The following is a 27,468-nucleotide window of genomic DNA, read 5'->3' on the forward strand; positions in this document are numbered from 1 at the left end:
GTCCGTTATCCCCCAAACGCTGTCCAGACAATAAAGAGGACGTAGTTTGAGGATTAAAATCACTCTTGCAGCTGTACCCTCTTCCATGAATACTGGTGGTTCCCATCTTGTCACAACCAATTTGCTTCTTTCTTTCTTTCCTGGAAGATCTCCAAACCCACCCACTGACGGGACCAGGTTTGGGCAGACTCATTTGGTTTCTGTGGATCCTCTCCCCAGTTTGGTTGCTGTTGGAGTGGGTTCTGTCATGATTGAAGAGGCCAGACCAGCCCCAATCTATCTTGCTGCAGATTCAAGTCTTAGGTCGATCCGGGTCAATGTTGTGTTACCCAGATTAAGATCTTTTAAGGCATTCCTTGACAAGCATTAATTTATTTGGACGACTTCAACAGAGAACGCGTCTTAATTCCATGTGGGCGTGGCATGCCGACTGAAAGAAGTTCTCTGTCAAATGCCTTGATGCATCTGTATGAATATATTTTTCCACATCTTACAAAATTGTACAAAATCCCTAAAAAGTACATTCTTCAGTAAAGGTTATGCCCATTGTGATAATGGTAACTTTGATATAAGTTATCTGATAATCCTGAAGAAATGTACCTTCAGCCGACCTACCATTACTCCACATAATACTACCACTACATTAAAAGAGTGTGTAGTTATTGTTTCATTGTTTCATTCGTTTCCTTGCTTGCATTTATGAATAAACTGATGCATCATCTTTACGCATGGAAATAATCTCGATACAATGATATGATCCAGACGTATAAATGATAGAACCATAACGTGCTGATGCGCTCCCCTGGTAGTCGCTATCGCGGATTTTCCTCACGTTTCCCGTTGATGTGACTGGACTTTGATCCGCCCGGGTGTGCGTTGATTGGCCGGGGCAGTGATGTACGCGGGGCCTTATTGGTGACGAGCACGGATAGGTCAGGAGGAAAACCTCCTAATTTCGGACGCACCAAATTGGGGCATAAAATCAATTGCGGAATAGCAGGCGGAATAGGCGATGAGCGTGTGGAATTTGGGAATAGGTGGCAGTTTGCGGCAGCAGGGAGATCACCAAGAACGGTTCTCATCCGAGGGATCTCGCTTCATACGGGTTTCGCCAGGCCTTATCCCGGTATGCTCAATTGATGCATTTGAGATTCGCGATCAAATCCACCAGATTGACCCGTCAAAGGTAAGTATGAAGGATTTTTCCTATTCATTTCGTATGGATCGACTTTTCATGCCGATGCCAATGTCAAAACAAAGTTACGCTAATGCCTAATGTACAAAGAACTGGTCTGAATACGTTGCCTTGATTATGGTGCATGCTCTGAATATACATGTATAGGTGTAATGTTGGAAGAAGAAACTTAGTTTTTCATTTCCAATTTTCTAGGGATACATGATACGTCAAATCTGAACTTTTTGTTCTATCTCATTAGATATACTTTTGCGATAAGCGACATGTCCTTGACTGTCCAACAAGGATAATATTTTCGCGGAAGCAGTCGTTAGACACCAGACGAAGTTTTGCGCTATAATTACACCAACGCCGTCCCAACTGTTACAATGGGCAATATCGGATTACGAATTACACCCGAAGAAAGCAACATGGAGACATTGTGGCGGGCTCCCCCCATTTCTGATTTATATAGAAGTAAAGGTGCCTTCAAATAAATGCCTGTAATCAACAGAGTCAAGGTAAACTGCAAAAGGCATGAGTTTGGGAATAATCTATAGGCGGATTACCATCATTCCGATGAGGTACCTTTCAGTGCAGATAGGGAAGGTGTTGAGTTCAAGATTTGTCTGCCTGTAGAAAGTCATCCATCATTCTCTATGGTGTAATTAAAGCTGGAGAAGACGAAAGAAAAACTCATGTGTCTTTATTAGTACTGTATCAGCCACCGACAGAGGCAAGCTGTTCGTCGTAGCAGAAAATACATCAACGTTTCTTATAGTGGATAAGCACTGGCACTCTTCTTGTTTCTGTGGCGAGAAATTTTGCCATCACACCATCTGTATCTAGTAAGTCAAGGGTCACAGGAAAGTGACATTTCTGCTACCCGCAATCTGAAATCTAGCCAAATTAAATACCACGTAATTGAAGATTTGCCATGCTTCGACATAGAATAACAGACCTTGTCTGTGAGATGTTGATAGTCGCCAGAGTCACCAGGTATAAATGGCATCGTAATAGTCTCGTGACAATGGCACATTATCCGACGTCGTTTAGTAATCAACAAATTCTAATTGATGGAATCCCATGATATATCGCGTCAACGGATCCGTGTAATTCCACTGATTACAGACAAATGGCCACCTACATCACTGTAGACAGAAATAGGACAGAAAAAGACAAATGTCCTATAATAAAAAGGCCGCTTCAGCGTAAGCTGCTTACTGACGTGCTTTCTACACCATGAGCGCTCTATGTGGCGGTGACGTCATATCATTGATCCAGGCCATGACCTCTAAACAACTGATGAGAATACGTCATTACCTCGATTGGAAAGAACTCAATCTCTCCCACGAAGACCCAGTCTACCCATCCGCTCTTCAAAAGAAGTTTAGCTATGAGTAAACGCCGTATACGTCAAAGAAAAATAACTCTTGTAACAGCTTTGATTGATCGTGGATGATTGTTTCTCCACTGATGATACAATGTACGATGTAGCTACATTAAAAACATTGTGCACGACTATAGTTAGAACTTGTGTTATATACATAAGCCACATCCAAATTAGTATCTCTACTGACATGAACCCATAATCCATAACCGATGATGCAGCAGCACGACTATTCACCTCAGCAGCACGGCGGCAGCTACCTCACAATGATGTCCTGGTAGCAGACGGAACAGTCTGTCGCAAGTAGCCTGGTTGACCTCAAGGCTTGAAGCGGACACCATGGTCAGGCTGCGGCACGAAAGATAATCTACAGGCCTTCATTTTTACTCTAAATCAAAATGTGTATGATGCTAAATTTAGCAATTTCAAAGATGTTGCATTGCAAAGAGGACATATATCTGCTTGTACGTACTTGGGCATTCAACCATCAAATATTCTATTCTGGGTCGAGGAGCTTTTTTGTCAGATTTACCATGTTCATGACCTCCAGGATTAAAAGCGATTCCCAGTGTCTGGAGTTGGAAAAGTTTGAAACTTGCGAAGATGTCGTCCAATCAACTCCAATGAGGAAACAATGTTATTTTATAAAGACGAACAGTTAGTGGTTGCCAGCTTTGCCAACGTTATATAATAGTGTAATGCTCAGACATTCAGGCTCTTCCAACCTTATGATGACTACTTTCCGCAGTGAGTTCACGGTTAAATGTGCCTTTGTCACTTTTCCATTGCCCAGAATCAATAAAATGACACTCGTACTACCTTTAGCCGATTGGCTTCAAACTTGGTATGGAGGCAATTTTAGATATTACCAACAGTACTTTCGCATTTTGCCATTTTGGGATATTATATGGATGCGTTGGAGTTTAAACGATACAATGTCTTTGATGAATTGTCAACGTATTTGATTTCGGCAAAAATTAACGTAATGGCCATTCCCAAAAGGCCTATTCTCATTGAATTAATGTGCAGATTTAGTACAAACAAATATTTTCAGGTTACATACACTGACGCACAAACATTTGTCCTAGGCTATGGTAAACAGTTGATACGGTTAACAATTTACGAGGACAGACATACAGTTATTATTTTTTTATTTCGGCAAATGTACCGCAATGGCCATTCCCAAAGGTCTATTCTCATTGAATCAATGTGCAGATTTGGTACAAACAAATATTTCCAGGTTACATGCACTGACGCAATAACATTTATCCTGTGGTAAACAGTTACCTAGTGAAAAATATTCTGATTCAGAAGCAATGGTCTAAGCTGAAATAAGACGTCAACGTAAAGGTGATATCTCACAGCACTAGGGGCACCGGTGCAGCACTGCGGGGTTCGAAAGTTTACACAAAGAATTTCAGAGATAAGGAACGAAATTTTATTATGTTCTGTGTATTTTGTTGTTTTCTAAGTCATAATTTTACGTATTACGCAATACCTAAGTTTAAAAAAAAAATCGGCGAAAATAACAAATCAGTGCTGCAGTGAATGAGCCCCGTTGTGCCGCACCGGTGCCCCAAGTGCAGTGAGATTACAGCTTAAAAGGAGCACCAAGCCATGGTTTCCTTTTATCCAGCGAAATAATACAGACCATGCCCTTTCCCTGAACTCCAACCGCTGACTTTAACCGGTAAATTTGCTTCACTACGTGCTCTGTGTGTGCGAAGATTACTTAGTCATGTAGTTTGTGTGCTCTTTGGTTGTGGGGGGAGGGAATTCACGTAATATCATGGCTGTTCCTGCACACAAGTTGTTTCCTTATCGTGCACTGCTTTTTCTGCAAGAACTATCTTATTCAGTACTTGATGCGGTGATAAATTACAGACAGCTTCTCTTTTATGAATCCGCTCTGCGTGACTATGAAGCCTGCCCTGGGCAAGCTTTGACGAGTACACTTGGAGCCGGCTCTCTCGGTATATCTCTTTCACGAGCACTGAAGAGATCTCATTCCACTCTCATTTCAGAAGGGCCTCACGTAGAACATTCAGTTTGGCAGCCATGACTTTATATTACATTTTTACCTACCAGTCAGTGGTTTTAGATAGGGAACACCACGCCAGACATCCGAAAAAATGTCCGTAGCGATGTGGCCGGTTTGAAGGGAAATTTGCTGATTAGGCCATCAAAGATGGGCTCTTCTGTGATGAATTGTCTCTGCTTATCCGGCTTCAATGCTTGCATCCATTCAGCGCCTGATGACAAAGGCGAATAATACCTACTGCAGCGCCGCATGCTAATAGTAAGATAGAGGCATCAAACAAGCTGCCAAGGGTGCATGTTCAGAATTAAAATGTCCTGGTCTCCAAGACTGCCACCAATTTGTTAAAAACGTATTTTACGCAACGTAACGTGTTGTGCGTAGGAAGGTAAGAAAATGTCAGCAAAAGTTAGTTAACACCTAGTCAAAGGTGGACACGGTTCTCGGCTACCTTCCGGAATGGAAAAGCCTCATCTCTCTTCTCCTCTGATATAGACTACTAATGATCGATAGGGGTAACGCTAGGTCAAACATCTTAACAAAGTTTGCATAATCTAATATAATGCAAATATTGAGCGTAAAAGATATACATATATATATATATATATATATACAATCTAGTTTTCACGACTTTAGAACCTGTCATGCCGTGTGGTAACAATACTTGTCATATGTAAAGCCCCTGCTATGAAGTTACTCACCGTATTATGATTGCATCAAAGAAAAGTACGTCTGATGTAACATTATCATTCACACTGGTACCACCCACACAAAACCCACATTAGTGTGTTTGCGTACTTCGACATTTCCGTTGACAAATAGTTTTATCCCGTCATTTATGTCACTGCTAGTTAACGTATTTTGCAGCCCAGCAGTGTTGTGAATGGGAATGAGAGGTTGCGGAGAGAGCAAATCTTCCCCGGGGAAACCAAAGATCATGTAGTAGTAAAAAGATTCGTCATAACATATGAGCTGTTCTGTAAAATGTCAGCGCCAACAGTGCATTTCATCTTTATTTCACTGGTAACATAAAATATAAAATGATGGATAGAAGCTATAGCTGGACCGAATGAAATACATACCATTTAGTTATTCATTTCTACTGATGCCTTTATTTTTTTATCTTTTTCATAACATCTCAGATTGCTAATTTTGTAAACCTTGATTTTGTATGTCAAGTGTTGAGGTCGTGTTAAGTCACCGGTACTCAGTAAAACAAAGCATGTAGCAGAAGATAGAAAGATAGAACGCTGATTGGTTCAAGCGCGTGGTTGTACTGTGAATGTCAATTGAAGGCAAGTAGCCCCAGTAAAGTCAAACCACATAAGCCACACTGTAATTACAGAGTTATGAATCGGTGTCTACTTCAACTGTCAAAACAGGCGCCATTTAGTGGACCAACAGCTCTCCAATGGATTGACGGAGGATGATATACCATTATTTGACTATTATTTCTTTCTTGGAAAGGCTTTTCGGCTTCAGGAGCACACTCTGGCATATGGCCTGCCTCCAGGAACATGCATTTACTCAATCGAGTAAAATATGCTGTGCTTAGCGTATGGGTGATTGACTCTTGAGTCTTAATCCATCACTCTATCTACCCGTCTCTCGTTGCATTCTCATAACGATTGACCTGGTTTACTCCACTTTCCTAATGAAAAGTAACGCTCGAAAAGCAACTTTCTTAAACATCAAGATCCTTCGACACGGCGTCTCCATGGTAAGCCCTTAATAGATCTACTTATCATTGATTTTCAAACGAATATAATTTGGTCTACCTGTCCCGAAATCACGCAGCAGGGCCATTAAATTAGACTTCCTTCTGTGAAGCCAGAACAAGAATCTTCCATCAGCAAAGATGCAATAAGAACCGTTTGACTGTGCAAAGTAGGCCAAGTCAATAGCGCTTTTGTTTTTATTATGAAATCTGTACATAACTTTACTGTCTTCTCTTCTTTTGCAAAGACTTGACTACACATTCTTCGCAAGTTTGTGCAAATATCGACGATAGCCAAGTACAAAGTGGTTCGCGTGAACTCTAAGCCTCCCCTATTAATGAAACTTTATTTGTTTTAATTCTGCATGACAGTCTAGGTCAATAATGAATCTAATAGATTGGTGTGGTCAGTGCACACCGATTGCAACTGCCAGTCACCACAAAAACCTACAAAGTTATACTGTAATACTGAGAACGACTGGAAAAAGTTAAACTCAATGATGATCGCCGTATAGAGGGCTAGTTATCATAATTGAAAGTTTCTATCTAAAGCTGATAATAGCAGGTTGAAAGAGTCTATTTCTCTGGGTGGAAACAACACTTAACAGATCTGTTCAGGGAAATGACATTTGCCGATTGAAATGCCACCAGAGCTACACCAAGAGGTTTAATAATGTTCTGTTCTTCAGTCGGCTGCTCAATTGGTCTGGAATGGGTCCAAACTGTAAAATAGCTCCAAGCAACGCTGTGGATCTTGCAGAATGAGTCATCCATGAAGAATCGTGTATGTCGATAAAGGCAGAACATCCAGGTACTCAAGACACTCAAACGTACAAAAGATACTCAAACAATTGGATATATGTTTTGATTCTCATTAAGTATGTAGAATACGTCTTCCTTCGGATAATTGATATCATTATAGTATGTCACCTGTTTGAGAGTGTATGATATATTACAGTGGATTTATTAACTTTGCTGTTTAATTATACAAACGACTTCCTGTATCTTATTACGTAAGCTATCTACATACAAAACATGAGGATCCGTCACCGCACTCTTGAGTTATTCTCCTTCAAAGTCTAAAACACAACTGGCTCAGGCAGTTTCAGAGAAGCCGCTAGGGATACCACTTACTCTATGTTACAAGAGCTATCCACTACTCAAAACAAAAGTCACGACCATGGCATGTTTAGAACAAAAGTTGGTAGTACCGTACAAAGCCGCTACGAGGCCTATTATCGAGCTTGACCTTCGTCTTCTAGACCTTAATCCACCTACCAAATATCACAAGGGTTCAGCTACAATTTCTCGAAATCTGCAGTTACTGGTATGTTGTTGATAGACAGACACACATACAAGCAAACAGTAGCGAAAACATAACCATTTTGAAAACAAGATCGATTCTTGATGATTATTTAAACTAAGCTTGTGTTGGGAACTTCTACAGCACACCTCACTAATGAGACAGTATTCCTACAGGCCATATGCTTGTCTCACTAATAAAACCAGCCCAGCCTTCACCTGTATGCCATCTCCCCTTGTGGTCTTCATCAACCATGCCAAGGCAAGAAAGAGTGCTTAACCGAAATGGACACGAAACACACCAAGTCTATATTGTACATCTCCACGCTTCATACGTTTGTCGATAAGACTATCGCCATTATAGTCAAGGTGCAGTAAAAGTTGCTGCTCGAATTTCGAGCGCAAATTGGTATGATATATCAAACTCTAAGTTATGATAAAAGCCACGGAAGTCCGGTCCTAACATGAGTGTAGAACGAGTCTACAGGAAGGAATTGAAAGTATGCAAATGTTGTTTTTTCGTTAATGCATTTTTTTTGCACGTTTTGACCCCAACTCTCCAGTGCCATAAGTAACAAATGGAAACGAATATAAGAAACATGTACGTGCTTAGAGTGTGCTTAGCTGAGTATGTGCTTTTTATCAAATGTTATTGCCTCTCATGTTTTTTTTTGTGACAAAGGTTTATTTTCTTTAATGTGCTCCAGAAAATTCAGAAGAACAAATAAATGTTATGTTTTGAAATGATAACAGTGAGACTTTTTATCATCTTAATTAGATACCTATAGTTTCTATACCTATATAGAACCTTGATTGTTAACTTAAGACAGAGATCGCAGCGGCTTTATCAAAAAGTTACAAGACTGAAAGTCATCATTTGAAACACCTAACTAGCTGAGTATCTTTGACCTAGCTTCTACATTACCCAGTAGAAACTTTGTAACCCTGAGGTCACAGCCTGCTGGCACGTGTGAGACCAGCCGCCCTCCCTGGGACTGGACAAGCTCGGAGGTGGGCAGGGGTCAATTACATTGCCGGAAGGACAATGGTAAGGTCAAGCCCCCTATCACCATGACGATTGCGCTGTCTACTTAATACTTCAAGAGATGCGAAATGCCTGAGCGGAGAAAGTTTGACGCGTCATCTCAGACGTTGGGGATCTGTCAGCAGTGGTATGGGTTCACGTTAAAATCAGTACAAAGTCGTTCGTATTGTAGAACTCGGAGAGCCATGGGGATTGCGAATTCCTCGGCTGCTTGTCCACAGTTTGTGCCATATTCCCGTGCTGTTCGAAGTATTTTATGTTTTGCCTGAAGTTCTGTTCACAAACGTTGGTTGCTACTCAACAAGAAGCTGTTGAAACAGTGCAGCATCTGTATGCATCGGTTTGGCCCATACTGCCATAGGCCTTTCCCTCCATGGTTCCAAATGTTTCAGTCGTGTATATCTCACATTCAAAAAACTAAGTTAACTTGACGAAGATACAAATCAAGCTCCTATTGCACCATTGAGGAATTGGAGGCAGAGTGACGTTACTAATACGGCATGTTGTTGTAGTGTTGGGATGCACTCCTAACAACTGTACTTGTAGAGGTGTCCTGGGCGGAACACATCCCGTGTCATACTCACACCTGCAGCAGTTCTGACGCATGCGGATGTCAACCAATTTTGATGTATAGACCTTTTCTTTATACCTCCGTCCGCCTGGCGTGACAAAAGCACGGTCTAGGCGTGTCAAAAATGCATTAGTGAGGATGCATTGTCCACTAAAACTGCAGAAATCGACTTTCATGTGTTGAATATGGATGGGCTGTGTAATGGAGGCCACGACGGCTAATCCTGGATGTGTGTTGATCTGCTGAATTATGCCCCACCGACCGTCTACTTCGGTAGCACCGGTGGTTAACAATGTGTGACCTCTCACCTCACGGCTAAATTGGGCAGTTGGCTCAATTTTATACAACGACGCCAAACATATAAACTAGGTATCTGAAACTCTTTATTTTTCTACAAAAAGCTTCTACAGTTAAAACTTGATTAATAAACTATTAAAATTACTGGATAAAGATGGTTGTTGAGGATAGGTGGTTGTTGAAGACAGGGTGGGGGTAACAATGTTAAAAGACAAGATTGTTCTAATGTGGATTGTAGCTAAAGTTAGCTGTCTGTGCTAGATGCTATCCCAGCCAGCTTCAAGTGTAGTTTCCAGGTGTATACGAAACAAGTTCATGATCAGTACATGCCTTAAGAATAGTAATGCCTTTGCAACAGTAGTAAAAATGAGATTTCTTAATTACAAGGTCTCGGTGCTGAGGAGTGATTGCCCTCCCGATACATACGGCTGCGGCCTAGCTGTAACGTCAATAAAGTTTTATCTGCGGAACGTGATGAGGAGTATGTAATGATGTGGTCCGGACTCACACATACATAACCTGTTACCGGACGGGCAACGTGCACTTCAGTTCGCGCGTATGAAGCAACATTACGGCTGTTTGGGAATATCCAGACTGTACAGAATTCGACTGGAAGCCATCTGTGTATACGGAAATCTTGTACCCATTTGCTAAAGGAAGCGCGTAGTGAAAAAGCAGAAACAATACTTTCATTGAAACATCCCTGCTAATTAACAAGTCTAATGCAGCAACGTACACATTTTCCTCCGAAGAGATTCCTTTTCCCGTGCTTATAGATTTCCATACTGTTCAAAGTACAGTACTGGATATTTAGCAGAACTGGATTGCTTTAAGTAATGATGGCATCATGTTTCCTTATACATAGGGTAGCGTCACTAGCAGCCCGGTTCTTCCGACGAAGGCCGGCTGAATATGTTTTCAAAGAAAAATAGAAATTAATATGTCATGGTATTTTAGTCATGGTGGCCATTAGATTCCTCTCCATTGCTTATGGCAGGCCTGCATGTGCCTATGATATGAGGAGCGACCGGCGGAATGGAGGGCAAATTGCGCGTGCAGAAGCATGACTGTTCTACAGGTAACACGAGGGGCACTTATATCACCAGCTCGGCCACGGCTCACAAACTTTTATGTCGCCACGCTTCCCGCCAGGCATACTTACGGTTTCCACAGTCGTACTAATCTCATTATACTCGCTTTAGTAATGAAGAAATACTTGGTTGGCCAGCTGTCTGCAATGATAAGGGTAATAGATTCTACCTGCGTGAGTTTGAAAACAGCATGTTTTCGACCCTCGAGCTCTTCCGTGATTAAAACGATTCGACCTTGATTTTCTCTTCCAGTAAATCCGGCAAATCTGCCTTTACAGTTCTTCCCCAAGTAATATGGAGGAATGGTATAATGTAAGTAAAGAAAAAAAGTTCCACTGCCTCACTGATTACATTTTCAGACTGGTCGATATTTTGAGCACAACTCAATCCATAATAGAAGTGTGGGACGTAATTAAGTGTAGTTGTCTATATTCGGTGATTTGATCAATCGATGGATTCGTCAAGTAGGACAAGGACAAGGACCCTCTTGTTTTGAATAGAATCACAAGGCTTAAATAATCATAAATTTTCTCAATGTAATAAGAAAGGCTCTTCATAAAATTCAGTATGACTCACTGAATTATAGATTATGAATTTTAGATCCATTTCTGACAAGAAAGTTATCTGCCGTGCAGCAATACCTTAATTACAATTGGTTTGGCAAATGGCGCTGTTCTCTGAATAGATTACAGATATGTAGCTTATCATTGGTCCTGAAATATTTATGTATATACGTGTATGGAGTATATTCTTTTACTAATGTCGAAGGTAACACTGGGGTAACCAGCGACATGAGTAATCATTGTTGCCCAGCGTCCCTTTGACTACACAGCGATCGGCGATGAGATTAATTATGTGACCCTTCATTTTATAATTGGAATATGATACACGTTGTAAAAGAATTACTTAAAAAACAAAACAGAACGTGAAAATGTCGTTCTTTGCCTGTGAACGTCGTTGAGGGACCTGTCAAATCTTTGGCCACTCGGCAGTCACAGTGCGATTATAGTCTTTCGTGCACTGGGGGTATGAAACAAGCACCACGGTACGACCATTCGCTCTGCTTGAATACATCAAAACATCAAAACATCGATGCCATTCTACCAATATTGAGGTGAACTTTTATTGTCTCTTAACCAGAATCGCGATTTGCATCCGATTCTGTTGCTATAGCCAATTCACTCACTTAACTTAGGAAATGGAGGCATATCGCGCCAAGAGGCGGTTTCTATCGAGATAGCCATTGGGTCCAGAGGGGGCTTTTACTCAGAAATGTGCAATAGGCTGTTATAATCCGATAATGGTTATTTTACGTGCCCGGGGCGTTTCGTATGGAGCAGTGAGCCTCTGCCCTTTTATCCATTCCCGACATCGCCAACATCTTGTTAAGTACCTCCATCTTAATTTCAGCCTGTTTTCCTTGATGCCGTTGTCTGGAATCCAGTCTGCTTACAAGCTTTAGTCCGCTCTTAACAACCATTGCAAGCGAACTACAGCTACGAAACCTGGATTCCAGGCTATTGGCCTTGACGGTAGAAGAGAAATATTCTTACTTTGCAACGATGGGGACGATACGTAAACTAGTTCTTAGTCTCGTTGCTCTGAGTATGGTGTTTATCTTCAGGGCATTGATAATGCATGTTGTGCTTTGCCTAACATATGCCATATCCAGTTGTCTTTGCTAGATGCACTGCCTCGTCGCCTGCTTTTTGAATGTACAAAGGTAGAAACACAGGCACTGGCATAAGGGAGATGGCCAAAAAAATCTTGCACAGAAAAAACTTAAATCTATTCGATTGATAGAAAAAAAATGGATACCTGATTAGCTCTTAAACAATGCTCTGTATGTTCATGTGTTTTGTGTCCTGCGAAATGGGCCCGATTTCTCTGCAAAATTTATCCCAATGCTGCATCAGGTTTATAGTCCTCAGAGGATATTATCAATGGTATTCAAATTTTGTGATCTAAAGGGACATGGTATGCTCTACCATTGTTAAACTTTCTGTGCAAAACGACAACTATTAGTAACAAACATTACGTGTGGGGAATGGTGTTTCGTTAACGACATGGCCATGAAATTAGATTCGGTGAACGTTTGCTACATTTTATGTCTTGTATGTACATATCATGGTCCTATTAGGTGAAACGTTGCTGCACACTACTTCAAGTCGTCAATATTTACGGCGAAAATTACTTTTTCATGATACATTGAATGCATTCAAGTACGTAGAGCAATCATGGTTGACAGTTGGAAACTAAGTATGAAAACCAAGAGATTCCAGAAAATATCTGTTGACCAGAGGAACTAACAAAAGATGATTGTCACTTATTTTTGCTTTTATGTCCCCAACATTTTGATATGCATTGCTAACTATCATCCTCTTTACCAGAATCTCTCTCTGAGATAATGGATTCACACACTCACACTCACTCCATTGAGTTCGCCACCCCCACCCCCATGATTAGTTGTCTCCATAACTCTCTGTCGTGAATCACTACAGGTTGTTGGTGTAGGTCCATACCGCTGTCAGCTTCAAGTTGTCTAATGTATGCCTTGTTCGGTCTTCCACGCCTTCTATTACTTTGATTTAAATTCCACGGTAAAAGTTAAGATAACAAATTCAAGTTTATTTTGACATGTGACATTCTCATATGTGACATAGTACATATATAGGACAATATAAAATGCCTATGGAATTCAATAATCATTAAATCACATTCTTTTGTAAGGTAGGTTAAAGTCATAAAATATTTTTTTGTTATGCATTGTAAAATGTTTTCATATGTCGTATCTTGCACATCAGTTGTGCAATAAAATTCATTTTGCTTTTAACAGAACAAAATTCTGCTTTCGTATTTTTATGTTGGTTCTAAAACATACCCAGACAACTCAAACAAACTCGCTCTGGTGCCCGCCCTATAGACCCCATACTCACCCGGTCAGCAAAGCTATCCATTTGCTAAAAGTCTAGCTGTGAGGCTAATACCTGCTCAGCGTTAGCGGAAAGTGACCTTTTGCGCTCTGAACGTATAATTCCAAAGGTGATGGTATGCGCTAGTCGTGGGTAATTTAGGCCCAATGGTGAAAAATTGGAGCCGCTGTCGCTCATACTAAAACAGGCAACAGATGAGTGCAGTTTCCTAATTCATACACGTCGACGTCGCACGATTCGTTTCTAAGTGTTGATAATTGATACACTGTAGCTTGTGTTGATAATTTATACAGTGCAGATTGTGTTGATAATTGATACAGTGCAGATTGTGTTGATAATTGATACAGTGCAGATTGTGTTGTTAATTGATACAGTGCAGACTGTGTTAAATGATATCAAAGATAGATGTACAGACTGTTACAACCTCTTTCCACTAGAGACTTTTCCATAAGACTTTTCTGCCACCGCTGAGCGACCAAACATCGATAAGCTAATTTCATATCTAAAGAACTAATTGCTTTACGTTTATGTGTTTTGTGCATTTAAAATTATACTTTTAGATCTTGCACCATATTCAATTTATGAAATAAAGGGTAAAAAATACTCCGCTACCATGGCTACTCGCCATCTAGTTAAAAGGGGGCCTTATTGAGGAAGTTGACCATGGTGCAGACACCACAGTACGTGACTTGGTTGGTAAAAGACTCTCCGGTCGAAAGGGCAACCTCGCCGCAGTGTTATATTCTCCTAGAGGTCGTCGGAGCGAGCCTTCGGTCATCTCTGTGCGCTGTAACCCTGGAAAGTTAATGTCGCTCCGGTGATGTACCATAATCCTGCAGGTACGCGACACGGAGCATGACATTACATGAAACAAATTGAAAATTTGATAATTATTGTTTGATAGTCTCGGCGGCCTCTGGAGACGTATGCTCCTATAATAGGTCTCGGGACATGTCAAAGAGAACCTGCCCGTATGTGGGAATCTTCTGCATTAAAAAAAAAACGGAAAAGGGCATAGAATATGGTGACTTTGCAGTTACAGACATGTAAGAACGATTTCTTTTCTGTCTGCAGTGGGAACTCCAACAGGGAATATTGTCAAATAACCATCTTATCAGGAGTCTATAGTCTACTCTATGTAATCCATTTACAGAGTGGCTCGACGCTGAACGTTGAAATTGATATCAGCACACACATATTTGGAATGGCCAGGGGCGCAGGTTAATCTGAACACGCTTAATGGGTGGTGTTAGCCTAAAGCTAGCCGGAACACGGACTGGGTTACTTGAAGCAAACATTGGTCAATTCTAAGCCAGATCTGTACTGTGAATCCAGCGCCTACGCAAGACTATGAAAGTGTGTAATGTCGTAGGCACTTGCTGCAAATACAACTCAGCAAATAGCTAGTTTTATGGAGAGCTGTCTGAGGAGAAAGGAATTACCGAAAAAATGGCATTTAATTGATATCCTGACGCAGTAAAAACTAATTACTGAATTTGAAAATGATGACCGTGACCAGTCACCCGTACATTACCGTAATGTCATGCCCTTTCTTTGTTTTACGATAGATACCTGTGAGTGCTGATACCGAAGGTCATGATGGCTATGAGAGACCTGGTCATCTGCGTGGTCATCTACTTCTGTTTGGGTGAGTACCCTCTTTGTAATACTCGACAGATTCCATTTATGTCCTCAATATTGACGTGGGTGACCTTTAAGTGACTTTGAATCTTTATTGTGCTCGTGATAGTTGGTTTCATATCATGCTCTGTGCTCTTCTCAAAGGGCTGCTTGACTATGAGAAATCATTTTCACATAAAATCAACCTAAAGCTTTCACAAAGCTTAATAGCCTATACGTTATAGCAGCAAATGTCTGTACAATTCTTACACAGCTCCGCTGCCAGTACCAAGGCTTGTCTCACATCTAGGTTCAGGTCAACCTATAGGTCCTTCAAGAATCAATTCTTGGCAGATGGTATGGGGATAATAGATCTCATAGGAAAATGTAAATCAGTTGAGAGCTTCTCGGACAACATAATCCCTTTCCACCTCAGGATGGGATGACCTGGCCATCATGGACGGCTTGTACGATATTGCCATCGGCTACGCTGGACGTTGATGGATAATTTGCAATAAGTTTGTGTCCTTGATATAGGTTCTCTTTCGAAGTGCATGGGCTCTGGCGACACCACGGTATTTCATGTCATCTAAAATATGTGCCGTAGATGACAGTTCAGTTGGAGTGTACTTCATCATTAGAACCACACCTTAGTCATGTCATCTGTGTCGTCTATTTAGTCTGCGTGGGTACAGAATAATGAAGTTTGATGGTAAATGGCTTTCTGACCAACATGTATTGGCAATTGCTAGAAAGGTCCAGTTGATTTGGTCAGCTTATTGATCAGTCCTTGATGCATACAATATGTGTGAAAAGGATAAACTCACTTTATGGATTTTGGGCGGTCACCCATTATATTTCCTGCCAATAGATATTGCGAGTTAACGCGCAAAGTGGACCAATCAAGAAGAATTGATAGGCTTAAATCAAACGTGGTTTGCGAATCGGGCCTGAAGTAAATACTTGCATTTGATCCAGTAGTGGCTAACATAGTCGGTCGAGATCAAAGTTCCCTGGCTACTTTTATTCTGGCAAAATGACTTGTGCACAGAAAGCGTACATGCAATGAATATTTGTTTCTGGATTCGTACTTTAGTCAAGTTTGTCCCATACACATATCACGTAGTTGTTGGTCTGTTGTAACTTATGACATGGCCTGGAGCAGACACCGTCACTCACACTGGGGCTTTTTTTGACAAAAGTGACCCTAAACCGCATGATATAAACGGATTCTTCGATGTCCATCCAAGTGAAGCATCATCATCATCATCGTTCATCCTCGTATGAGGTGGAGCAGACGAAGTTAGTCCTCCAGAACTGCTTGTCTTTCATCGCAGAGAGTAGCCATTGCCCTTCCAGCCCTGTTTCGTCCTCAATGAGTTTCTTAAGAGTTGTGCTTGGGCGGCCGGGGGACCACAACAAGAGTCTTCCAGCTGGTTCATTGCCACGAGCTACATGACCCGCAAGATACAGTCGACGCTACTTTACTTTTTTTTTTACCAAGTGAAGCTGTAACCTGAAAATACGAATTTCCTTGACCTATAGCTAGGGCCGAATGTACAGTAGCAAACTGTACCGGAGGCGGCAGAAAAGGTGTTAACCTGGCTGCCAACACTATCGGAGAACTTTTTCCCATTTGAAGGGACTGAGCTGTGACCGGATCAAAGCAGGATCTGACCACTTTGTGCGAAGGGCAGATGTAAATTTTGTCAACTTTTAAGTGAAGGCAGCTCAGGATGTAAGCCATTAGGATCAGTTCTAGCGTAGAGAAAAAGGATGCAGCGCTCCACCTATTGCTCCGGCTTTTTAGATGTCAGAACCACATCATGTTATGGTGCAAACGCAACGGTTGCTTAGGTACAGCGGATCTGTGAGTTTACAAGCCTACTTTATATGTTTGTAGTTTTAAGTCGGATGCATGGTCACACACTTGCATAGTCAATATAAGGTCACCTAAGAGCCAAAGAGTAGAAGGCCTAATATCAATGATATTCACTTTTACATATTTTGTAAATTTTAGAGTATCATGTAGCCTAACTGAATCAAGTTACTAGCAGTACTTCCCCTGGTGATGCCACGTACTTTAGAGGCTTGATAACCAACATCTCTAAGTCAGGAGAATCGGAAACATCTTAATCCTTTTTGTTCAATGTATATATGCTTTAACTAGGGCCAATTATTGTAAGAATGAGAATTTTAACCATGGTGTTGGTGAGTAACCGTGGTGTTGGTGAGTAACCGTGGTGTTGGTGAGTAACCGTGGTGTTGGTGAGTAACCGTGGTGTTGGTGAGTAACCGTGGTGTTGGTGAGTAATCGTGATGTTCGTCACTCAAAGAAAGGAAATGGTTTTCTTGAGAAGTTGAGTTAAAGCTGAATGAACACAGCCTAAGAATACTTCAAAGTACGTTAAAGTTATACCGCTGTTGATGAATAATAGAATGTTATCTGACGTTAGCACAGGATACGTTTCTCTACATAATGCTCTTCTTCCATCCAGTACAAACAGCGCTTTATATTTCAGACGGAATGGTCAATTCAAACCTAAATGTGACACTATAACACTATGTGGCACCCTAACGATAAAACTGCAGCACTCTAGCGACGTGATAGCCTCCATGACGCGTTTCCAGACTATCAATCACTGAATGGTGTTTGGTGTGGCTATCACTCATCTACTGCACCTACAGCCAACCTGGGGGCAGATCTAGAGGGAAATGATACTTTTCTATGGGCTGGGAAGGGACCATTTCTGCCCACAGTAGGACTATATTGCACACAATTCAAGGCGATTCACATTTCCTGTTTGCGGTTACTTCTAGAGATCTTCTGGGCTGCCCTAATCACTTTTGTGGGATTTTTGTAAGCTCACGAGCACGGATATTCTTACATGTCTGGCTTCTTACGATTATATGTGTCTGGCATTGTCAGTACAGAATGATTATATTCTGTTCAATTCAGTGAAAAAAGCGTGTAACAATATAAAAAGAAACCCAAAACCAAAACTTACATGCCGAATCCCGTTCGAAATGCCAATATCTGGACAAAAGATCACAATGAAGGTATAGGCTTATATCTTTTTAAAGTTTGCATTTGGGAGGTCCTAATCATCTCCAACAGTAATAGCCTAACAGGGATTTCGGATCTCCTTGAACACTGTGTGCAATATAGGCCTGCTGTGGGCAGATTTGGTCCCGTAAGAATGGTGTTGAGAGTTCATCTTCAGAGTACAGGGACTGTACATAACATTGGGGAACTACTCGTTAGCGCGAGGGTCGGCGCCACTAACACCCGGGCGTATTAGCTGACACCGCTTAGTCTGTGCCCGGAATACATTTAACTTTTAAACCATCTCCGGGGGATAGAAATATGATTTCCTGCCGAGATATGTGGTGAAGTTAGTTGGCAGTTGCCGAAATCAGCACCTTGTGGAGGGTAGCGGGTGTCTCATGTGGGTGCCTCCAAGGTCTTTGTTTGTAAATGACATACCCTTCACGAAATTTGTGTAATAGAGCCCAAGCAGCAAGCTATATGATGTTTATGTGCTCATCATAATGGTCACCCTGTGTGTATCGTTCACAGTCCCATCTAGTTTATGGGTAACAGGTGACATATCGCATTCCAAAGCGATTAAGTCTATTGGAGTTTGGTATGCCACTTGTAAATGTAGCGGATATTTTTCACTGACCTCAGCTTTTATAAAACCAGGTCGCAGTGGCAACCTTGGAGATATCGCATGTTAACTTTGTTTCGACATTTTTACTCTTTCAGACCAGAATCAATATGGCGCTAGAACAAAACAAATATCTTACCTCAAACTTATTATTCGAAAGCCTTAAAGGTTTATATCTTCAAATCTTTGTTGAGCCGTCGATGAATATCTATGGGCTGCTCTTATACATGTAGAACCTAAAAGGTTCTCCCTCAGATCTTTTTGAATCTTCCCTCGGATCGACGAGATCATTTTTGTCGATGAAAAATTTTCTAGACTATTCTAGGTGCAATGAATGATAACGATTTCCGCTCACAGTACCATCACCATAAATCCGTGCCTAGTTCAGTAGTGATGCATCTGAGGCTTCAGGGATGGGGAATTTCAATATGATATATATCTATGGTATAAAATGGTTTGAGTGAGATGTAGACTCATCATAGATAGTATTGCAGCACAAACCCGTGTATCAACATCACAACCAAACCCAAAGAACTGACCCTTTAGTAAATGTAGAACTGCTAATACGTCGAGGAGCAGACAGAAAAGGGCGTGTTTTAAAGGCTTTCCTGCGGATCGGTCCTCATCAGCCCAGAACTCACACTTACTCAGACGTATCATTCAATTTTCCCCCATGTAATTCCCCCGTTTGGACCTAATCAGTGGATATTAAAGTCTTAATTACAGCGGCAACAGGCAATCCAATTTCGCCACAGCCCACCGTCAGGCGGCCTCAAATCACGCTAAACCGTTGACAAACGGCCTTGATATTAGTGAACTCTGCCGTTACCTGGGAATGGATGGGATCCCGGCAGTAAAATGAATGACATAATGGTACTGGTGCTGGCAATGAGATACTGTGGATCGGTTTTACACACATGTCGATAGTGCTGACGTGCGTCAAGGGACTACAAAAATGTAGAAGAGTTAAAGCTCTTGGTCACATTAAGTTTCAAATCAAATTTTCCATATATAATGTTGACGACTTAGTGTATCTACTGAGGGTACCTTTATGGCCTTGTTTTTCTTCCTCCAAACATTTCCCCAATCGGCACCGTTCCTTTAGACTTCACTAGACTAATTAATTGAGGTCTTTGGTCAGTTCCACGAGATAGTAATCTACACTTAGGTCTTGAATTTCGAAAGGTTTTAGTATTCCCGGCCATGCTTAAGTTCTACAAAGCAGCAGAGCTAAAGGATGCAGCAGGTCTCTACTTTGACACAGCTTTAATATTTGCGTATAAAATGATTTTTAATATCCTTTGTTATGGTAGGTTACAACAGTCACAAGGACAAGGTAGCAATATTTGATACAACTTTATTTCGGGTCCTTGTTATTTGATGATTCCCATTTCTATACGTAGTTGCAGTGAGCAATGTGTGGTGTGAAAAATGTATACACATAACAGAACAGCATCGCAGTCTGATGTCAATAATGGTAACTTTGCAGTGTCGAATCCAGTCTCCAGGTGGCATGATCTAGGAAATGTGACACCCCCACTAGTATGCGATTCTCTTCATGGTTACAATTATTTTACCGAGAAAAAGATTCATTAGGTATCTTTGTGATGGGCACTATCTTTATGTTTACCTTGCAGGAAGCTTAACATATTGTTTTATCTACATTTCTTCCTTTTTCTGTCGTTCCAAAAAAAGTCAATGTCCTGGACCAGGTGGCTGTCACCACGATTGCTGATACATTACCAGACACCCTCTGGTGTTCAATCATACACTGTAGCAATTTATATAATGCATTAGAGTAAAAATAAACAGAGCTGTAGTTTTTCGCTTAAACTTTCCTGTCATTGTTTTCTTTTCTCCAGCCGAGGGCCTTGCAAGATGCAGCCGGTCTAGACCATCTAAAGGTAAGATGCCGTGCCAAATGTTTCACTAGTGTTTGAACAGATGTGCTGTGATCAATTGGTGTATTGTTTTGTTCATCTGTCTTGGCGTGAGATCGCAGTTATGTGAATATTGATGAGTGACAGCCTGCCAGGACATAAAGCGGAAATGGTGTAATAGGGGGCTTAGACAGTTGGAAGTCTGGTTTGACTCTGGTCCATTGTTGTAATGTAGACAGGCGCGAATCGATTAAGATGGTTACGCCCACATAGCTATATTAGGTCATCAGTGATGGGAATTTAGAGCTTGTTTCTTACAGCGTTGTCGCGTAGGTGGTGTGTTTAAGGTTAAAGCGGCGTAGGCGTTCATAGTTACTTAAATGGATTGCTAGTTTGTGGTGCGTTAGTTATTGCTAGGTGTTTGCATGCCTGTGTTTGTGCCTGTTCAAAGTTATCACAGTGTCGGCAGAAGTAGATAGGAAGTTTAAACATGCGTTCACCGCAAACTTTAAGGTGATAGAACTATATTCTTTAAAGATATCTTTATCACACATTTGTCATTTAGGCGATGCCATATGTTGTCAATTAAACTATAAAACCAGGTAATTCCTCTTAGCACATAAGTCATAAGACATAAGTCAAGTTCCCACCCTCTCCATGAGGCGAAAATGGCTTCCCATTTTACATCGTTGAACCTGGAGCAGACCAAAATTAATTGAGCTTGATTAATCATCTTTAAAGTGATAGTAAAACTGCGGCCGGCGGCAACAATCTGTCTGTAATCCACTCGTCTATCTTGCCAATGAAATGTGTCAGCTGATCAGCTGAGTTCGCTACTTGAGTGGTCTCATTTTCCTGAATGCCCTGACATGACCTACTCTTTGGGCCACATTGAATTGATTATATGTATGATATCTGAGCTCGTTTCAATTTTCGCCCCCCCCCCCAGGAAACAAATTATTACACTGATCATACTGTAAATCATGCAAAGAAGCTTCATGTGTCCTTCTGAAATGTAGTCGGTGTATTTCATAATCAGAATTTAATGCAATTTACACATCCGTCTACGATGGACAGATGAACCAACCTTTGTTAGGCCACACCATCTAGATTCTATGGATGACATCCACTTGTGCATTAATTTCTCCTCATTTCGAGAAAAGAAGGAATTTGTAAGGTTTCACCAGTGCGGTAGCCTTGGGTGTAGTGATACTCACTAGGCTACGACATGCGAACTAGTGTCCCTTTCTGCATTAACTGAACACAGAAATCAAAGATTTCTTGGCTGTGTTTCAATGTTTATGGTCTCTATTTTGAAAATTTTGGCAAATTGAATCTTGTTTTTTACCCATCTTACTTTTCGCGCTTTTTAGAGTCTGCAGAGGACGTCATCCATTATTATTATATAACATTTTACATGCTGTAGCCTTAATGATGTGGGTAAGGAATATCTCACGACTCTCAAGTCTGTTTTTTGGGTAATGGAATCTCCAGCTGAGAGGATGTGCCGAAAGAGCTCCATGCCTTACAGGAAACATCGATTGTGACATGAATAGTCAGACAATTTATGTGGACGAGTTCATGAGTTAATGCACTTCCTAAGTAAATGGATGGCGTTGCTCCGTTCAAATGGGTGACAGATTTGATGTACTAAAAGTGCAGATCCCTTACCCGTCGGACAGACGCGTTATGTTTATGCCATGACATTTACAAATTTATTACGTCCATTCTTCGTCTGCATTCATATACGCAAGAAGAAAATGGCAATGTTCTACATTTTTGTATAGGTTCTGTCATTTTTCAATAATGCCAATCACATTTCACTGTCAATGGAATTGATAAACCGTCGGGCAGGATCTTGCAAATAAACCTTCCATTATTTCCATTACTAACAGCATGCGGGAGGACCATGAGCGCGTACCGGGGTTCGATCAGATCACCCGGCTTCCCCAACCCGTACCCCCCTGCACTCCGTGAAACCGATCAGGAGTGTAAATGGATCATCAACCTACCGTATGGCCACGGCATCAAGTTAACCTTCTCCGGCTACGATCTCAACGATGAGACGAACGACGTCGGTTCGGAGATATATGATGAGCTCCAAGTTTTCCGTGACGGGTCATGTGATGAGAGTCAGCGGCAGAGGAGTCTAATTGGCATGCTGGAAGGGGAACTTGTCATCTATATCCCTCACAAAACAGCCTGCATCAAATTCATCAGGAGAACTCTGAATAACAAAATACACGGTGGATTTTCTTTGACATATGAAGGTCAGTTGATTTTGAAAATAGGGTGTTGTGTATGATGCCCTACTTTTACCACGATTTGCTGTTGTTATGCACCTAATGATACGGATAAGCCTCATTCAGTAATTGATTATAAGTAGATTGTGGTGATACATAGCAGGATATCACTTATCAGTGCAGTAAGGTATAACCTATTCACATAGAAAAGTATAACTTGTTCACAAAGAAAATATGCAGCCGGGATGCATGCCTTGTCACAAACATCATACTTATTTCAACATGTAATCGCTCACATAAGTCAAGTAAGTCAAGTAAGTCAAGTAAGTCAATCGCTCACCTCAGTGATCTGCAGTAACTCTTTACATAGATTGTCGGGAACATGGAGAGAAGATCTGCAAGAAATGTATTTAGACTACTGAAGAATAATGCCGTACGGCATTTGCTTCCGTTGTATAGACTGAAATATAGACACTACAATTCATTCTTGGATTCCTAACCTTTATCAAGCATCACACTGTTACCTTTCAGTTGTGGACGCTAACAGTAAGTGCGGAGGAAACAACACCGTCATGGTGACATCCCAAGAAGGTTACATCTACAGTCCCGGATACCCCACAGCTAGTTACCCTCCTTACCTCAACTGTACATGGATGGTGGAGGTCCAACCAGATCAGACTCTAGACGTCAGTTTCCTAGACTTTCAGCTCAGCTACACGTACAGTTGTGATTTTGCTCCAGACTTTGTAGAAATCGGTAATTCCAACAGGACTTACGAATACAAATACTGTGACCAGGATGTTCCCGAAACCTTTCTGAGTAGGGGGAACAGAGTATGGGTGCACTTTAGGACAGGGCAGTGGAGGAATCGTGGCTTTTGGCTTTACTATAAAGGTGGGCTTCTATTACATACATTTGTCATTGTGAGTATACTCACTTAAACACTTGAGAAATTAATTCTTTCCGAGGACAACGATGATGCATACAATGATATCCAACCCTCTCTAAGCCTAGTACTTACGAGCCTTTGATATGACACTTAAACCTGGCTTTGAGTATTAGATGTTGATTTCCTGATTGTTTTTCTTAGTTCTCCATGGATCCAAATGTATGAAGATCACGAAATACTATGTCATAGCATAGTATTACCTTTTTTTATACCTGAGTGTTACCTCAAAAGATCAAATCTATTTTTTTTTTACTTCAGCCGTTGGAGAGCCAACTGCAGCCGACCAGCCGAACCCAAACTACAGACAAGAGGAAGGCCGAGGAAAACAATATCCAGGAGCAACTAACGAGGCTCCACAAGGTAAGTCTTAACTCGTCGATAAAGATACACTACTTAGCAGATTAACTAACTTCATCAATTGGTATTTCGAATCTGTGGTTTGACCAATGCAACATGTTTTTGGAAAATTGTCCTCAAATCAAGAAAATAGGGCCATCATTGAATGTTGAATTGTAACATACATGTACATGTAGCTAATGAGAAGAATTTATCAGTGTCACGTCAGTTCTACATAAATACTTAGTTACATAGAACGCAAGATTCATGATTTGATGGTTTCTTATCATCAATCGATCGACCAATTGATCAACCAACCAACCAACCAACCAACCAACCAACCAACCAACCAACCAACCAACCAACCAACCAACCAACCAACCAACCAACCAACCAACCAACCAACCAACCAACCAACCAACCAACCAACCAACCAACCAACCAACCAACCAACCAACCAACCAACCAACCAACCAACCAACCAACCAACCAACCAACCAACCAATCAATCAATCAATCAGCACTATTCGTATACTTGACACAAGCTTTCCTCTATATTTTAGACAAACAAGATGGGTCGAATTCGTACCAGCAGTTTGTGGAGTCCCCAGGTTTCAGCCTGTCTCCGATGTCTCCAGTCATCGTGTTGACCGTCGTCATGACCAAGTTCTGTGAAACAGTCCTCTATCTATAGCACATGGTGTCGGCGTTGGGTGATTATGATATGATGTGGTGCCTTTTGTCCAATTGGAAGACCGTCTCAGGAACAGTTTGAGGTAGGAATCTACTGGGCTATACGAATCTCTTGCATCATGATATTTATGTTGCACGTCTTTTAACTTATTGTTGGTTCGGTAAAGATGAGTTTCGGGTAATAGTAAAAATCAAGTCAACTTTTATAAGTAGTATGATTTAAGTTTGTTGTTTGTATCATACAATTAATGAAATACATCTCTATCAAATCTAATTTAATAGTATAATGCTAGTCTGCTGCTGAATACATTTTCTATTAATTGTGTTTAGAAACGAAATTTTTCAACTGATGTATACCGACGGAATCTTAAGTAACACTAAAGCAATATAGTAGGTATAGAGGTAACAATTTTGCTTTATTTCCAATTTTAGAAAAATGAAATAGGAACAGTATATTTTAACACTTTTAAGAGCAAATTTAATTGTCTTTTAATTAAGTTTAATTGTCTGTTAAAACTATTCTTATCGTCCGAAAGTCCACTGTATTGTCAACGGTGCAGTTCAGCCAACTACGTATCTCATGTTGACTGCAATGCTGAGCAGATGGAAAGTTTGAATATAATCATCATGTCCATTTCAGATCAGTCGAAGACTTCTTAGAAACGTGCGTCCGTGTGTGTCAGTGGAATGTTTTTGGTGACGTCCAAATATCACCTTACACCAAATGGCGTCTTTCGTCAGTGAGAGTTGGGGGAGTCTTGCTTGTCCCACGGCACAGTCGGACATACATGTCGTGATGGCAGTGAGTAGGCACACTTTGCGGGGATGTCTTCGTTTGTATCAAGTTACATTCAAGTAAATAAATACTTTTATAGCATCAAAGATGTCATAAAATTGGTAGTGAATGTTCAATAATGTATGTCAAGTATCCTTTATTAGCCAAAATATTAACGACTGCCCGAATAGTTCCTTACATTAAGGAAAAACATACGTTAGCATTGATGAAGTTATTAAAGAGTTATATCTCCCCAAAAATCAATTGGTCTATTTCTTGATTATTTCCACCGTCAGCGACAGCAGTTCGTCAAATATAAAAGATATAGATCTCCATATTTTCTCAAGAAAAAGCTGCCAATAGAATTACAGCCAAAGTGATGGAATCGTCTACGAGAAATAAATATATACAAACATATTACTGTTTATTGCAAATTACTCTGTTCACATGTACAGTACTGGTAAATTGCTATGTTCACATGATAGTACTGGTAGCTACCACATAGGATATTACCGGCGGAATGGGATCAAGATGTACGAGGGGTGATCAATAAGTTCTCGGCCTAACTCAGAAATAATAAGCACAACTCAAATTTTGAGGCACAACTTTATAGTATGAAGCCTTTTATCAATATCCTCCAAATTACAAATCATTGGAGTCATTGCTTTCCAGGCATTCGTTTTATGCAAATTAGAAGGTAAGTGGCGAGAAAAAGAAGGGTGAAGTGTGATCAGACAATTTGACCCGCACACCTCAGGTTTCAGATCAATTGTCCACTTTTTTTTCGTTATCCCTTAGCTAACGTTACTGGGTGTCACCTGCAACGTAATGATCACAATAATTTGAATTTTGGTACACATTTATATAAGATTTTCTACAAGTACGTGGGATTATCAATAAGTCCTCGGTTTTGCGGAGAAATAATAAGCACAGCTCAGATTTTGAAGCATAGATGTCAAGTATAACGTGTCATATAAATCTGTACCAAAATTCAAATTATTGTGATAATTACTTTGCAGGCGACACCCAGTAATGTTAGGTAAGGGAGAACGGAAAAAATGGGACAATTGACCTGACCTGAGGTGTGCGATCGAACTTGCGCTGCTGGAAGTCAGACACCCAATTCTTTTTGCTTGAAATAGGAGGAGAATGATTATGAAACATTTTGACAATGTCTTTTGTTAATTTACGGCATGGGGAACTCGACCCACACATGTCTGATCACAATTCACACCACTTTTTTCTCGCCACTTACCTTCTAATTTGCATGAAACGAATGCCTGCAAAGTAATGACTCCAATGATTTGTAATTTGGAGGGTATTGATAAAAGGCATCATACTATAAAGTTGTGCCTCAAAATTTGAGTTGTGCTTATTATTTCTGAGTTAGGCCGAGAACTTATTGATCACCCCTCGTACACCTAGTACTGTTTGCAATACGACTATAAAGAACTCTTACCAATCGAAAACTAGATATACAGGTTATTGTTGACAATACAGTGTTGTAACCCAAAAAGCTTGATTGGCTCCATGAGCCTTGTTTTGCGGTGAATCCTAAGTAAATAAAAAAAAATATTGAAAATCTTTACACCACATTATAACTTTATTTAGTACACAGGGGTCATTACACACAAAGAAGCTACAACATGAAATACTATTTTAACAGTCTTATGATCTCATGGCCATTGGTAAAAAAGGTTTCTTTAGGGTAATGTATCAATATATGTCTATCTTTATTTTTGT

The 27,468-nt window shown here is 40.7% G+C and overlaps 1 protein-coding gene across 1 annotated transcript; it reads left to right on the forward strand.

Moving 5' to 3' along the window:
* The first annotated feature begins 1,006 nt into the window (after positions 1 to 1,006).
* On the forward strand, positions 1,007 to 26,133 carry LOC118432589 (cubilin-like). Its single transcript, XM_035844223.1, has 8 exons — positions 1,007 to 1,186; positions 15,127 to 15,206; positions 20,712 to 20,753; positions 22,625 to 22,999; positions 23,504 to 23,866; positions 24,180 to 24,281; positions 24,821 to 25,033; positions 25,591 to 26,133. Exons 2-7 carry the CDS (start codon positions 15,155 to 15,157, stop codon positions 24,949 to 24,951), a joined length of 1,065 nt encoding a protein of 354 aa, XP_035700116.1. The 5' UTR covers positions 1,007 to 1,186; positions 15,127 to 15,154; the 3' UTR covers positions 24,952 to 25,033; positions 25,591 to 26,133.
* The last annotated feature ends 1,335 nt before the right edge of the window (positions 26,134 to 27,468 follow it).

Source organism: Branchiostoma floridae, chromosome 2 (genome assembly GCF_000003815.2).
Source record: "Branchiostoma floridae strain S238N-H82 chromosome 2, Bfl_VNyyK, whole genome shotgun sequence".
Classification (NCBI taxonomy): domain Eukaryota; kingdom Metazoa; phylum Chordata; class Leptocardii; order Amphioxiformes; family Branchiostomatidae; genus Branchiostoma; species Branchiostoma floridae.

What these genes read in the sequence shown, in the direction of transcription:
- LOC118432589 (XM_035844223.1), top strand. Translation starts at nt 15,155, where the DNA reads ATGATGGCTATGAGAGACCTGGTCATCTGCGTGGTCATCTACTTCTGT. An exon ending in GGTCATCTACTTCTGTTTGG is followed by an intron (nt 15,207 to 20,711) that starts GTGAGTACCCTC and finishes TCTTTTCTCCAG; the next exon opens with CCGAGGGCCTTGCAAGATGC. An exon ending in CTTTTGGCTTTACTATAAAG is followed by an intron (nt 23,867 to 24,179) that starts GTGGGCTTCTAT and finishes TTTTTACTTCAG; the next exon opens with CCGTTGGAGAGCCAACTGCA.